General features: G+C 41.4%; 1 protein-coding gene across 8 annotated transcripts in view; it reads left to right on the top strand.

The window, feature by feature from the left end:
* NCOA2 (nuclear receptor coactivator 2) overlaps positions 1-14,215 on the top strand; it is a 282,199-nt gene that overhangs the window by 212,393 nt on the left and 55,591 nt on the right. For all 8 annotated transcript variants that reach the window (XM_069600229.1, XM_069600226.1, XM_069600224.1 and 5 more), the window contains one exon: positions 13,306-13,409. In XM_069600229.1, coding sequence (XP_069456330.1) covers positions 13,306-13,409 — 104 coding nt within the window. The remainder of the gene's footprint in view (positions 1-13,305; positions 13,410-14,215) is intronic.

The raw sequence follows: 14,215 nt of genomic DNA, 5'->3' as shown, positions 1-14,215 counted from the left end.
ACATCTTTATTTGTAATGTGTAAACAGGTTTATTGGATTCCTGCTTTTGTAAGACTGCTTGTAATTATAAATGCAGAATAATATTATTACTTAGCGCCTTTCTTCTGTGGCGCTTAGAATGCTTCACATACATTATCTTATTAAGCTTCATAACATCCCTGGGAGGCAGGGGCGTTTTGCAAGCGATTATGGATTGCTTTGCTGAATCAGCACCGCCTCACAGCATTATGATAAGCTGGGAAAAAGATTGAGGTCATGTACTAACTTGTTCTCAGGAAACCCCACATGCAGCCAAATATTTTCCTTGGCAATACAGCCCTAATAACTGCCACCATTCGAGTCTCTAGGAAACCCACTGTCCACTGATGCTGTTAAAAAAAATTTTTTTTTAACGCACATCAAAGACAGTATATTGCCTTTGCCAGTTCAGAGGCAGGTGAATTACAGTTGGCATGAGAACAGCTCACCTTCTGGTCCAGGCTCTCAGTCTCCAGAAGAAAGGCTAGGTCTGCTCTTGCTGCAGCTCTCAACACTGGACCTGCCCAGTTGTCACGTGTGTCATTATCAGCCACTCTGTCGGCCTCACTGTTAGCTGTCACCTGGCAGGCAAGATTGCTGAAACCAGGTTTCTGGAATTCAAACTGTGCATCTGTGTTGACAGTAAAACCTATTTCCAAATGCCACTGGGTAAAACTTCACTGAAGTCTTGACGACAGTATCATACTAAATCACGCAGCATGTGAAAGTGTAAGCAGGGTAATGGAAAATGAAAATAGGAAGAGTACGTCTAATGAAGGTTTTATTTCATCATTTGAAGGGTTGCAGAGTGGTAAGGAAGAGTTCTTTCTCACAGCTAATACATGTAAAACAAAAATTAATTTGAAGCTAATTTAAACCAGTAAATTTGATAGGGAGTAAGTTAATTCCTGTTATGTCTTCTTCATATTTATAATTAGTTAACTTTTATATATGCCATGGCCTGCACAGACGATCATGGACTCCCCAGGAATTTTTTTCCCCATGGGAATAGCCATGGCACTCGCTGTGTGTATATCTTTCAGTTGTAGCTCAAACTTTTCCATAAACTTTGTTCAGTTCAGTTCAGTCACTCAGTCGTGTCCGACTCTTTGTGACCCCATGAATCGCAGCACACCAGGCCTCCCTGTCCATCACTGTCTCCCGGAGTTCACCCAGACTCACGTCCATCAAGTCCGTGATGCCATCCAGCCATCTCATCCTCTGTCGTCCCCTTCTTCTCCTGCCCCAGTCCCTCCCAGCATCAGACTCTTTTCCAGTGAGTCAACTCTTCGCATGAAGTGGCCAAAGTACTAGAGCTTCAGCTTTAGCATCATTCCTTCCAAAGAAATTGTCAGACTTTGGGGGGGTTTGAGGGGGTGGGGCACCACGTCACATGTGGCTTGCAGGGTCTTAGTTCCCCAACCGAGGATCGAACCTGGGCCCCCCTGCAGTGAAAGTGCCAAGTCTTAACCATTGGACTGCCAAGGAATCCCTGTCAGACTTCAGATGCCTTTAAAATGTCTTGCAAGTAGATTTGACTGCTTTAAATAGTGTTTGTATTTGAGAGGACATAACATATAATATCCAAGAGAATTCCTCAGTTACCAGCAGCATCACAAAACTTTTTTCTGTAGCATACAAAATTTACTGGAGAATCATAAGACCATATAAAAAGAAAGGAGAGAATTTCACTGTGGGAAAGGTAGTCAGGATACCAAATCTAGAAATCTCTGTAAATGTCAACCTTTGTTCATTTCACTTTAACCTCATCATGCAAACTGTGGTCACCTCTTGTCCACACTTTTGCTGGGCTTTCAGACGTGCAGGTGCCACAGTTTCTAAGCCCCTCACTGTGCACCGGCTGCCTGGTGAGGCCTATGAGTTTCTGCGTGAAGCTGACCCCTGTCTTCTCTTTAATTGCCTGCTGCTGTAAATAGTTGTGGAAGGCTGGCTGACAACTCAGTGCCGCCCCTGCTTAAATTGGAGAGATTTTAAGCCACACAGCATTTAAAGGGTCACTTTAAAGACAAATTGAAATCTTTTGCTATTGTGATTATGAAACAGCAAATATTGGTTTTCTGGGATGTCTTTTGAACTTAGGATACAGTGAAACCTCCTATTTTAGAAAATTAGGAAGGTCTACTTACTTCCCAAATTCGTCCCAGTCCTTTTCTTTTCACCAACTCTTACTGGGCTTCCCTGGTGGCTCAGATGGTCAAGAGTCTGCTTGCAGTGCAAGATACCTGGATTCCATCCCTGGGTTCAGAAGATCCCCTGGAGAAGGGAATGGCAACCCACTCTAGTATTGTCGCCTGGAGAATCCCATGGACAGAGGAGCCTGGAGGGCTACAGTCCATGGGATCGCAAAGAGTTAGACACGACTTAGCAACTAGCACTTTTACTTTCAATCTCTTACTGAGGGTACAGTAATTGTTCTCCACAATCAAAGTTTTGCATACGTGTGTTGGAATCTGCAAATTCAAGTCCACTTTCTCTTTGTTGTGTGGGCAAACTTTGCTGTAAAATATTCTTTTTTTTTGATATAAGTTTATTTATTTTAATTGGACGTTAATTACTTTACAATATTGTATTGGTTATTCTGTAATGGCATATATTTGGCTTTCAAGACAAGTCACAGCCTTTCTTTTACCTGGCTTTACTTCACATTTGGTCTGGATGGTTCAGATGCCATCCTAAGGTGACAGCTTTTTGTTCAGGAGACAAACCATTCATAACAACTCTGTCTGTCGCTCTGCATGGTCAGCACGAATCACTGTGCTCTCTCCCCAGAGCCCAAGTTCATAACGTCCAGGACCTCTTGGAGATTAGTTGCGGGGGCAAGGGGTACCAACATTTTGGCATGTAAAAATATGAGTTCAAATCAAAACGCTATTTCAACATTTGAATAGATTAAACTTCTATTTCTGTATGATATAAAAATGATACTTGCTGTATCATTTTTGTGATTTTAAAAAAAAATCACAAAAGTTCTATTTTTGTGGACTAACAAGAAACAACCAAGAATGATGGCTTCACTGTCACCAGAAATGATTCACTTTGCTTGTAGTAATTGTTTGAAGTGCCTGAAATAGACTTGACTAGATCTATTGTCTTAATAGTTGTTTCTTCTCCTCCCTAAACATTCACATAGGAATTACCTGGGATTTGGTTATGTCTTAGTCATTAATCTGCCGAATTGATCTAAATGAAACTTCAGTTTTTAGAGATTTTTCATCCACAGGAGATTTTTGGTGGTTGTAGACAGTGTGATTTTCTGGAGCCCATCTCTGACAATGGGCCCCGTATGTGCCCTGTGACCCAGGGAGTAGATGCTGGGGGCCCTGGCCCTAGCTCTGGTCCCTGACCATGGAGACCTCTCACCAGGGACACTGCCCTCACCTTACAGTCACTTTGAAATCCAGTTGCCTCAACCCCTTGCTAGTATGCCCTCCTCGGGCCTGCCTTCCGTGATTAACCAGAGGCATGCTGCTCCATGTATTTATGCAGGGTTCCCAAATTGTTATCAATGCTGTGCTTTCTCTACTAGGGTGATATGATTTAACATAATTTAATGTTTCAGGATTCTAAATTGGATGATTCTATGTTCTATTATCAGCTTCCTGCATTAGGTGCTTGAAATTGGGAACACTTGCTTTTTAAAAAGCCTGCTCGAAAGGTTCCGCCATGACTACTCAAGCTAAGGCACAAGTGAGCACCCGGGGTTCCAGGGGTGGCAGGCAGGACAGACCCCCCCCTGAAGTGGGTGCCTCCCTGTGAGATTGTTGGGGTCTCAGTGGGCAAAGGAGAGGCAGGCCTGCACAACTCACTGTACCAGTCTCTTCGGGAGACAGGCATCAGGACCTGTGTCTGCAGAGAAAAACTGGAAGGAAAAAATATCCAGAGGGGAGAGAATCGTGAGGAGAGGGCAGGCTAGCTGGTCTGACAGGCGGAACCTAAAGTGAATCAGAGCAGGAGGCATGTCAGTGGCAGGCGAGTGGGAGCACAGGGGTGGGCATGGAAGAATGGCCCCAGGGAAAAGGAAGGTCGAGTCCTAGGCGAGTGTCCAGTCTCACAAGAGGCATTCCTCTGAACATCCACTGCTAAGGGAAAGGGAGTCTTGCAATCAGAGCCCTGTGAACCCTGAACGAAGTGGGAACTTTTGGTGGAACTGGTGAGAAGGGTAAGCGGACCTCAAGAGACCAATCCTTTGTTTCCTAGCCTCTCCCCTCCACCCCCTCCCCTTCTACCCTGTGCTTTTATTGGACACCGTTGAGGTGGTAAGTTTCATGTTAGTCACTGAGTATCCAAAGTTAAGTAAGACAAGATCCTTGCCAGCCTCTCCAGGGATGTCAGCCCTCCTCTGCCCAGGCTCACCTTCCAGATGACTTGTGTAACTCAGACAGGGAACTTCTCCTTGGAGGCCAGGGCTTCTCCCAGCCCACCGTGTAGGAAGCCCAAGGAATCTGATGAAGCTCTCTCCAATCCTGGGTCCCCAGCAAACGTGTGGTTTGTAGACATCAACCTGGCTTGACTCATAATTTCTTAAGAGCTAAGCATGGCTAGGAAAATCCCCGAGTCAGATTAAAAACTCCCATGATACCTAAGCTACCCTCTTTTTATGGAGCAATTTGCAACTTCCTAAATGATAGATTACCTAGATAGATGAATAAAGTTGGTCTTTTATTTTTCTTCATCTCTAAAGTGTGGAAAGAGATGGTGCTTTGGTCAGTGAGAAGGTGCTATATTATTGTTTTTGTTAATAAAATCCCCGAAGTCTGGAAAGAAATATACGGCACCCCATCTAATGCTGCCCCATTCTCCACCAGGATAGTCCTGATGCCCTTAACACCAACAGTCTCACTTCTGTCTCATCCTATTTCTACTTCATACTTGGACTACAAAAATCAGAACCTTGGACCCCCACTATGTTAAGTACGCAGTGAAGCCCTTCAGAACAGCTCTTTCTAAAGAGGTACTTGTGAGTTTTAGATTCTCCATATCCTGAATTTTAGTTCCAGCGACAAAACTGTTCAATGTTAACACATGATTGAGCACCCACTGTGTGCCAGCCAGGGAGTAAAAAGACTTCTCCTGTTGTCAAGCAGCCAGCAATGCTGCTAAAGGGACAGCTTTGGGAACAGTTCAGTCATCCCACAGCTCCAGGATCAGGGGCTGGTTAGGCACCAGGCCTTGCAGGAGCAGAGGAAGGGGTTAGCTTGATTGTTGTGAGCTTCCGAAACAATGATTGGTCTTCAAAGAGAACAGGTGGAAGGACATCTGGTGCTGATGGAAGAGTCAGAAAGTATCTGAAACCTTCAAACAGGATCATGCCACTAGGCAGAGAGATAATAAATATTGCTAGGGTGTAAGGTAGGACTGGGGCTTCCCAGGTGGCTTAGTGGGGAAAGAACCTGCCTGCAATACAAGGAGACGTAAGAGACATAGGTTCGATCCCTGGGTTGGGAAGATCCCCTGGAGAAGAGCATGGCAACCCAATCCAGTATTCTTGCCTGGAGAACAGTCCATGGAATTGCAAAGAGTTGGACATGACTGAAGTGACTGAGCACACACGCATTCAAGGTAGGACAGTTAGATGAATTATGCTGTGCTAGTTAACAGAATAATGATAGACTATTTCTACTACTGAGGCTAAAGTCCTCTTAAGGATTTTAGAAACAACTTTTCATGTAATTTCCATATTTTAACCCATTTATGAGAAGCTTTGCATGCTCCTGTGGTATCATTTTATTGGCATTGCTTGAGTTAACATATGTGTTTGAGAAAAGTGAAACTTTTTCTTTTAATAGTTTTGTCCTTTGAGAGACTACTGTTAAATATCCTGAATGAGTGCTGAATTCAAACTTCACCTGACTTCTCACTTCTTTCATACCTACTGATTTTTTTTTTCCCTTTGTGTAATCTTATTCTCACCTTTCAGCCTTCTAAGCAAATTCTGATGCCTCCATTCCTTATTCAGATAACTCCTAAAGCCTTAGCTGTCAGCACCCTATAAATTAGACTTAACTGGAACCAAACAGTTCTCAGATTTTATTTTGCCCTCAGCTCCTAATACTCCATTGCTGGAGAAGATGCAGGCAGAGACCGACATTCTCACAGTGGAGAATGAATGAATCCTGACAGCCTGGGTTTAATGACGTGTGCTTGTTGCCTTTGAGTTGATCTACCTGCAGTGCTCCTGAAGCCATGTTGCCACAAAGTTAAACAATTTTCTTTCCTCTGTCGATGTGGTTGATTTTGTGTCAGATTTTTGTTGTTGTTGTTGTTCTTTGCCTTCCAGGATCTGTCTTTAAATTTTAGGTCCTTCCTCATAGACATATATAGATTATGTAAAAGAAAGATTCTGGACAAATAGTTATATACATGCATGGTGTACTACGAAAGGTTGTCCACTGTCAATTTTACCTATCAGTACATTCAATATTGATAGGTAATATTGAAGTAGGGTGCTAAATAAAATGGTACATTGGTGACAGCAGATTCAGTGATAGTTCTTGCAAGCAAAAGTGTTTTCTAGCCAGTTATACCCAGAATCTTTTCTGGCTACCATTTTCTCTTCCTGATCCGTGTGGTACATTCGTTTTCAAAGTAGGACGTGCATATTTCAAACTTATGGCACAATGGTTGGTTCCGTGTCAGCAGTCACACCTTCCCATTGATGGAAATAAAACCAAGCTTATTGCTTTCTCTTGAAGCGAGAGAGCTGGGGGGCTTTGCTGGAGGCTGGGGGAGGTAGCCTTCAGATGGGTTCACTTTACCGTTTCTTCGTGCCCAAGGGAAACCATGATGCAGTGAACCAAGCTCCCGAGTCAGGAAGAGGGGGAGGTGACTTGGAGCCGAAGCTCCTCCCACTCCCAAAGAAAGTGCAGCTGTGCGTTTTTAATATGCACGGCAGGAGATTTCAGCAGCCCGATGATATATAGTGCATTAATGTTGAAAAGATAAACACATTTGGAGAGCACAGGAAGGGCCTTGTGTTTTTATGTTAGCAGAATGCTTCCTAATGAATAAGAATGTGCTGCTGGCTTCACGGAGCCAGATGGCAGCTTTTCTAATTTTAGTTGGGTGCAGATGCATAATTCTCTGGTTTTACCTTCTAGAACCTTTGAGATGCTACATCACTTTCCCTGTAATATTTTATCTGTAGTGCTTGGCCAGAAACTGCCTGTCATAGTCTCAATGACTTCTCTGCTCACTCTCAGCGTGGGTCCCAGCACTGCTGGGTTGGACTGTCGCTTCACCTGAAATCCTCAATGCAGGAAAAGGTGGAAATTGTGGATGTATTCCTACTCGAGTGTTAAAATTTGTTGTGGAGATAATTAGACTCGTCTTTGACGTCAGTCTGTTGAAAAATTGATAGGTATCTGGGTGAGCGATTGCACTCATTTTGGAGCAGTAGAATTAATTATAAAACCTGCATAAAGTATCAGGTTCCCTTTTAGTTGAAGGTGCTAATACCTTAAATAATACCACTTCCGTAAAAGCAGCTCTCCTCATACTTGACCAAACTTGGGAACAACTTTTCAACTCTTGTTACATGTCGGGGCATCCAAACATGGGCAATGTTCAAATATTCTCTAGATGTAAAAATAAACCGTGGGTTATTTTTCAGGTTATATATTTTTCAGAGTGAATCACTGATACTTGTTTCAGTTCCACTTTTTAAAGATAATTTCCGCAAGTTTTCCATGGCTTCTTCAGATGATTTTTTTTTTAATTTTTTATGTATTTATGATGTGTGGAATCTTAGTTCCCTGACCAGGGATAGAACCCACATACCCTGCATTGGAATCATGGAGTCTTAACCACTGAACCACCAGGGAAGTCCCATATTCAGATGACTTTTTTTGAGAGAGAAAAAGCAAAAGCATAAACCTCTAAATAATAACCATATCACCATGTCCCTCTAATGGGCAGACATTAAATAGCACTTAGGTTTCTAAGTCATCGTTGGTTGTCGCCGCTGCTGCTGCTGGAATTAGAGCAATTATGTGGCTGTCCCCTGGGCCATGCTGCTGTCCCCGTGAGAGGCAGGAATCTGTTCTGGCCATATTTTTCAGAAAGGCCCTGGGAGTGCATGTTCTCAGTTCAATTAGATGAACTGATGAGTTCAGTTAGATGAGACCTTCTAATATTATAAGATTCACTAGGTTACCAAAAATCAATGAATGATGTTCTCTAAGAATATGTAAAGGTCTTTAAGAAACATACACACATCACTTCATACTTTAAAAATAGCTATATATGCGGCTATATATGCTTTTTTTCCCAAGGATATATAATTTTTTTTGCTAGAATCACAGTTTCTGTGTGTTTCTGTTCTCACCAGGAAATTTAAATTTTACTTTGTAAATCACTTAAATATCTAGAGATTAAACGCTTCCCTACTCACCTTTCCTTTTGTTCTGAGAGAAAGTGCAAGTAATAATTACTTATGAAGAGAAGCATATGGAATATCATATTAATGATTTTCTCCCAGTTTGTGGTATGACTCATCTTAACACAGTCCCTAAAGAGATGGGGTTTGTTCTTTGCTTTGAAACTGGAAATCTAATTAATTGGTATTGGATTTCTAGAGTGCCGGAGAATGGAGGAAGGATGGGCTTGCTCTTAGAGCAGCCACCCAGGAGGGAGGGTCAGTAGCAGAAAGATGACGGCCGCATCCTTAGACAGTCTCTTTAATCAGAGCTTTGCATTTGTAATGCTGGGCTATTACAAAGACCTAGAGCGATTTCATGGCATTTTTGTCTTTAGGGGGGTGAGGAAGGAAAGGACAGACTTACTGTTTTCATAGTCACTCTCTCAGGTCATATTCTTTACCTAAAAAGAACAACCTTAATAGTAAAAGTACAAAAGAACTGGAAAGCAGGGCACAGAGGAGAAAGCTTTTTGTAGGCTCTGAAAATTCAGGTTTATCATCTCTTTTTTCAATGTAAGAGTTCTGCCTGTAATAATGAGATTTTATAAGGTTTTGATCATTTGAAAAGATCTGGGATGATCTTTCAGTAAACTATGGAGTTTACTGAAGGATATTTTTGTAACAGAATATATTTTTATGGTTAATTGATGCAAAATATAGAAAAGTAAATATAATTTGTGACCACTGAGAAAACTGCCTAATTTAAAAATATTAAATAGTATGTTTTAGTATAGTAATGGCTGTTCTTACAGAAGTATAAATATATCTAAGGATTTAAGCTTATTTATATCTGGGACATAAAAATAGCATACTCATTCTTGAAATGCTCCCACAAAATACCAATGTATGTCCGGGTAACATGACAAGATATCTCAAAGGAGTTTTTCTTCCTCTTATTTGACTATAAAGCCCAAATGAACTTTGTACAGTACCCAAATAATATAAATTCATGGCCAGTTTAATTTAGATTCAGATTACCTTGGTAAAGCCATATTTCTATGTATTTTCTATCACTTCATACTATTGAGATTTTAATATTGAGAAGTAGCCAAAGCACGAATCCAATGCAGAATTGAATAGACGACAAGTTAACAAAAAATAAATATAAATAAATATGTATAGATCTTCAGTGAGGACAGGCATAAAGGTCCCTAAATTCTTTACCCTTTTTTCTTATTTATTTATTCTATGAGTAGTGAACAGTTCCCATTCTCTGAGTAAATATATGAATAGCATTGTGTGAACATTGAACATTTGGAAAGTTCTCTTGCAGATACTCAGTGGCCTCATCTGGAATTTTCTTTGCCAGCACGCTAATATTATTTCAGATTGACCTTGGGAAAATTTTCGTTGTTTTCATTCTGAGTCCGGGATTCCTAAAATTCCAGCTTAGACAAACTGTTGGCCATTATTCCTCAACACTGGTTTCAGAGGCCAGGCTGAGATTTCCCCAGGAACGGACGCCACACAACCATTGCTTTTGCCATGCACTCACGTGTCCCACAGAATCCAACACAACTGCAGGGGATATGAAGTATTTTCAGCTCTGCCCAGCCTTTTTTAAAAAGAAAAAAAAATCTCTTCTTTGAATTTAAAGTTAGTTCCTCACTGTACAGCCCTAAGTTCTCGTTTGACTCAGTAGACGGCCCCTACCCCCTGCCCCCAGCAAGATATATCCTCTCGTTCCACAAGGACCCTTCACTCCACCTGTACCACAAGCATGACTGGAACGCAGAGCAGGACACCAAGACACATGGACAGTACTCCTGGCCAGCTTCCTCATACCAGCCCTGCATTCTCTGTGAGTGCCTGTTAGCTGCTGCTTTTTTCCTTTCACAAATTTATCAGTTGAATGTTAGAAAGAGGGGGAAAATGACATGGTTGATCATTGCAGTTTTTCAGGATGATAATTATTTTTATCCAGGCTTTCCAGTAGAACCAAAAAAAATGTTTTGCCCCCTCTGAATCATCTCTTATGTTAAATTTTAGGCCCTTAACCTAAATTACGACCTGTAGATTCCTAAAGATGAAAGAAAATGATAATCTCATGCTCTGTATTTTCTGATAAGCATCAAAAATTCAGCACCTGAACACATTGCTAGAACATTTGGAATACCCCAATCTGAAAGTCTGTCACTGTTTAGGAACCTGCATGATTGAGTTTTTCCAAGTCTGAATTTTTTAATTCCACAAAATATTGAATGGATTGAGGAAACTTTGGGGTCTTCAGCATGATGATCAGATCCTCAAAATATAAATATCTCACAGAATATATTGATTGCCTCTGAAAGACTTGGGAAATAAGATACATGGAGGTAACATATAATTCAAGGATTATCGGCAATGTTTTATAACAACTTGAAGTGGACTAAGATGTATAAAAATGTTCAATCACTTTATTGCACACCAGAAACTGATTTAATATTGCATATCAACTGTCCTTCAGGTTTTTTTACCAAAGGACTTGGAAATGGATTATCAGAAACTTTGTCATTTTGTATTATTTTGCCCTAAAATGAGGCTGAGGATTACTCAGTCTGCAGTTTTAACACTCCTACACCCTGAATGCCACCACACTGAAAACAAAAAGTAAATAAAAGGGAATGCAGGGACATTTATAATATCTATTACAGGACTTTTGCGATTCAGTGGTAATGAAACTCAGGGATCCTTTAGGCCAAAACCTGCAGAGACCTCACAGGGCAGGGCTGTTAAATTAGAGGAAAAGTAGATGAAGCAGCCACTGACGGTGCCTGTCCTGTCCCTGGACTGACATGGGGAAGGGAGCAGAAACTGAAGAGAAATATACAGCTTCAAAGAGTGAACTGGGGGTGGGGGGAGTAGGTCCCAATATGTATTTATTTGGGAGTTATTTGGCAATGAAAAAATTTCTGGGAAAAATGGGGAGAGGGGAAGAGGAGTGCCTGAGATCCCACCTGCCCCACATGAGAATGACTTGAAGAGCTGGGCTGAGATCAAGCCAGCAGCTAGAGCGAGGGACCTACAGTCGAGAGCTGGGGAGGGCAGCAAGGAAAGATGAAGTGAGGACTAGCACATCCTCACATGCTGAGTTATAAAGGCTATTAGACAAACCACAGCTCTATTTATAGCCAGTCACAATTATTCAGATCTAAGCAGGTGAATCAGGAATGTCGCAGAGTCACTGAGAAAACACATACTCCCTGCTTCTGACCTCTGCCTTTGGAACTCAGGAAGAGCTAATAATGACAGATATGCTAGTAGTAAGTTAAATTTATAAGTTACTTTATGGATTTTGTTTTGTTTTTCCTTGTTTTTAGCTGTGCTGCACGACACCTGGGATCTTAATTCCCCAGCCAGGGATTCAACCCATACCCCCTGAATGGAAGGCTTAGAGTCTGAAACACTGGAATGCTAGGGAAGGCCCTTACTTGCTGGTTTTTAAAGTGTGTTTTACATATCCCATTTACTCCTGTCACAGCCCATGAAGCAAGAAGGCAGGAACTAAGGCCTCCAAAAGTTGAAGTGACATGCTCTGACTTGTACTAAGTGGCTGAGCTGAGACTTGAACTACACAGGCCCTCTTCCCTTTTCCACTGATACGTATGCATGTGGACAATTTCCATCAAGATTTGGAGGGCCTGCATAATTCCTAATTATTTTCTGTAAGCTCCCAGGTACAAATTAAGCTTTACAGGTTTTCACAAATACTGTGTAAAATCTTCTGTTACAAAAAAAAAAGAAGCAGAGTCTGCTAAGTTCATGAAATCAAGTTGATTCTGAGTACTGAATTGATTTACAGTTTTCTCTGCGGTTCAGTCTCAGTCGTGTCTGACTCTTTGTGACCCCATGAACTGCAGCACACCAGGCTTCCCTGTCCTTCACCATCTCCCAGAGTCTGCTCAAAGTCATGTCCGTTGAGTCGATGATGCCATCCAACCATCTCATCCTCACAGTTTTCTTAACTTGCATTTAATTACAGTGATAACATGCAGTGTAAAAAGGCTATAATTTATTCCAGGACAAATAATTGGTACATCGTGTTGTGTTGTTTTCTAACAAATTGTTGCAATTTATCTTGTTATGCTTTAAACTTTTCTTGGTGTTCTCGAAATAACCCATTTGCATATACATTGATGACTGTGCATCTGTTTCCTCCACGAGCCTTTTCCATGACGGAATGTCTTCCCAGGCCTGGTGGGAAGTTGCTTCACCCATTTGAGTCCGGGAGCCGAGACCAGGCATCTCTGAACTAGATGAAAGGGCTGCCGTCGAAATTCTCCGAGTGCCTGATAGGGTGTCTCGCTCTCTGCCTCATGTCGTTAATCACCTTCCTCCAGGCAGGGGCCAGTCTTTTTGGTTATTCTAAATGTGAAGGTGACAAGAGCTGGGACAATCCAAAAGCCACAGGAGTGTCCCGTGGAAGCAGCAACAGTGGTCAGGACTCGTTTTTATTCCTTCAGACGCATCTCTGATTTCTCTCCCGAAGCCTGAACTACAGACTCCCGGTCAGTCAACCCCGCTTAGGGAGTCTGCAGAAAGCCCTAATTGTGCTGCAGTATATAACAGTTTTGCAGTCTTTAAAAAAAAAAAAAGCTTGTTGGGGACTGGCATGAAACCTCTAAACTCATTTTATCGGCAGCCTGAAAGGGGCTCTGAGCCACAGTTCTTGGAGGTGAAAAGTTAATGTTCTGGCTCCCGCTTCCAGCAGTTTCTCCCGTGCCATGGCAGCGGGGATGTTCTCTAACTCTTTTACAGTCTGATCTGATCCTGCTGAAGATTTTTTTTGAAGTCATAACAATAAAAATGTTCTTGTGTCACTCTGTCCTTGAAATAGCACACCAGTTAATTCACACTCGTGTTTGTTGCAGAGAAAGCAGCAGCTGCCAACATCGATGAAGTGCAGAAGTCAGACGTATCGTCTACCGGGCAGGGGGTCATTGACAAGGATGCACTGGGGCCGATGATGCTGGAGGTATTTCACCCTGCTGTTGATCTTCCCAGTATTCCGTTTAATTTCTCAGTGAATGCTGCTGTGTTTAAAATGGACCACAAGAAGGTCCTACTATATAGCGCAGGGAACTCTACCCAATATTATGTGACAGCCTGAAAGGGAGGGGAGCTTGAGGGAGAGAATGGATACATGTATATGTGTGGCTGAGTCCCTTGGCTGTCCACCTGAAACTATCACAGCATTGTTAATTAGCTAAACTCCAATCTCAAATAAAAAGTTTAAAACAAAAAAAAACAAAAAAAATTCTTTTTTAAGTGAATATAATTTAAGGCTAATCCACATTTACTTTTCACTCTTAAAATGGAAGTACTGCTGACCTCCTGAGCTTACTAATATGTATCTAAAATTTACTCCTGGTTCCAGCTTACATACCTTTCAGATTGATAATGTAGAATTAAATTAACCAGATTAGAATATAAATTTGACCAACTGTAAGTGCTAGTTGAGCATTCATTTCACAAGCACTCATTTCACACATCCTGTTAAATTCTATGATATATTGTGTTTTGAAATGTTGCCAGAATTCTTAGATTTTCACCTGTACAAGTACAGATAATTATGTATACAGGCTAAAATTTGAGGACCAAATGGAGGTTTATACTTTTTATTTATGCTACATAAATCTAGATTGTTGATTTCATAAAGACAAAAATTGAAGTAATATTCAGAACTTTTAAGATAAGCATCACTGCAATGGGTGATCTTAACCGCCATTTCTTTTTGGGGGGTCCAACTTTTTTTTAATTGTAGTATCATATGTAATTGTT

Source organism: Ovis canadensis, chromosome 9, assembly GCF_042477335.2.
Source record: "Ovis canadensis isolate MfBH-ARS-UI-01 breed Bighorn chromosome 9, ARS-UI_OviCan_v2, whole genome shotgun sequence".
Taxonomy (NCBI): Eukaryota; Metazoa; Chordata; class Mammalia; order Artiodactyla; family Bovidae; genus Ovis; species Ovis canadensis.
The sequence above is the reverse complement of the archived record's forward strand: the minus strand, read 5'-3'. Positions and strand labels throughout refer to the sequence as shown.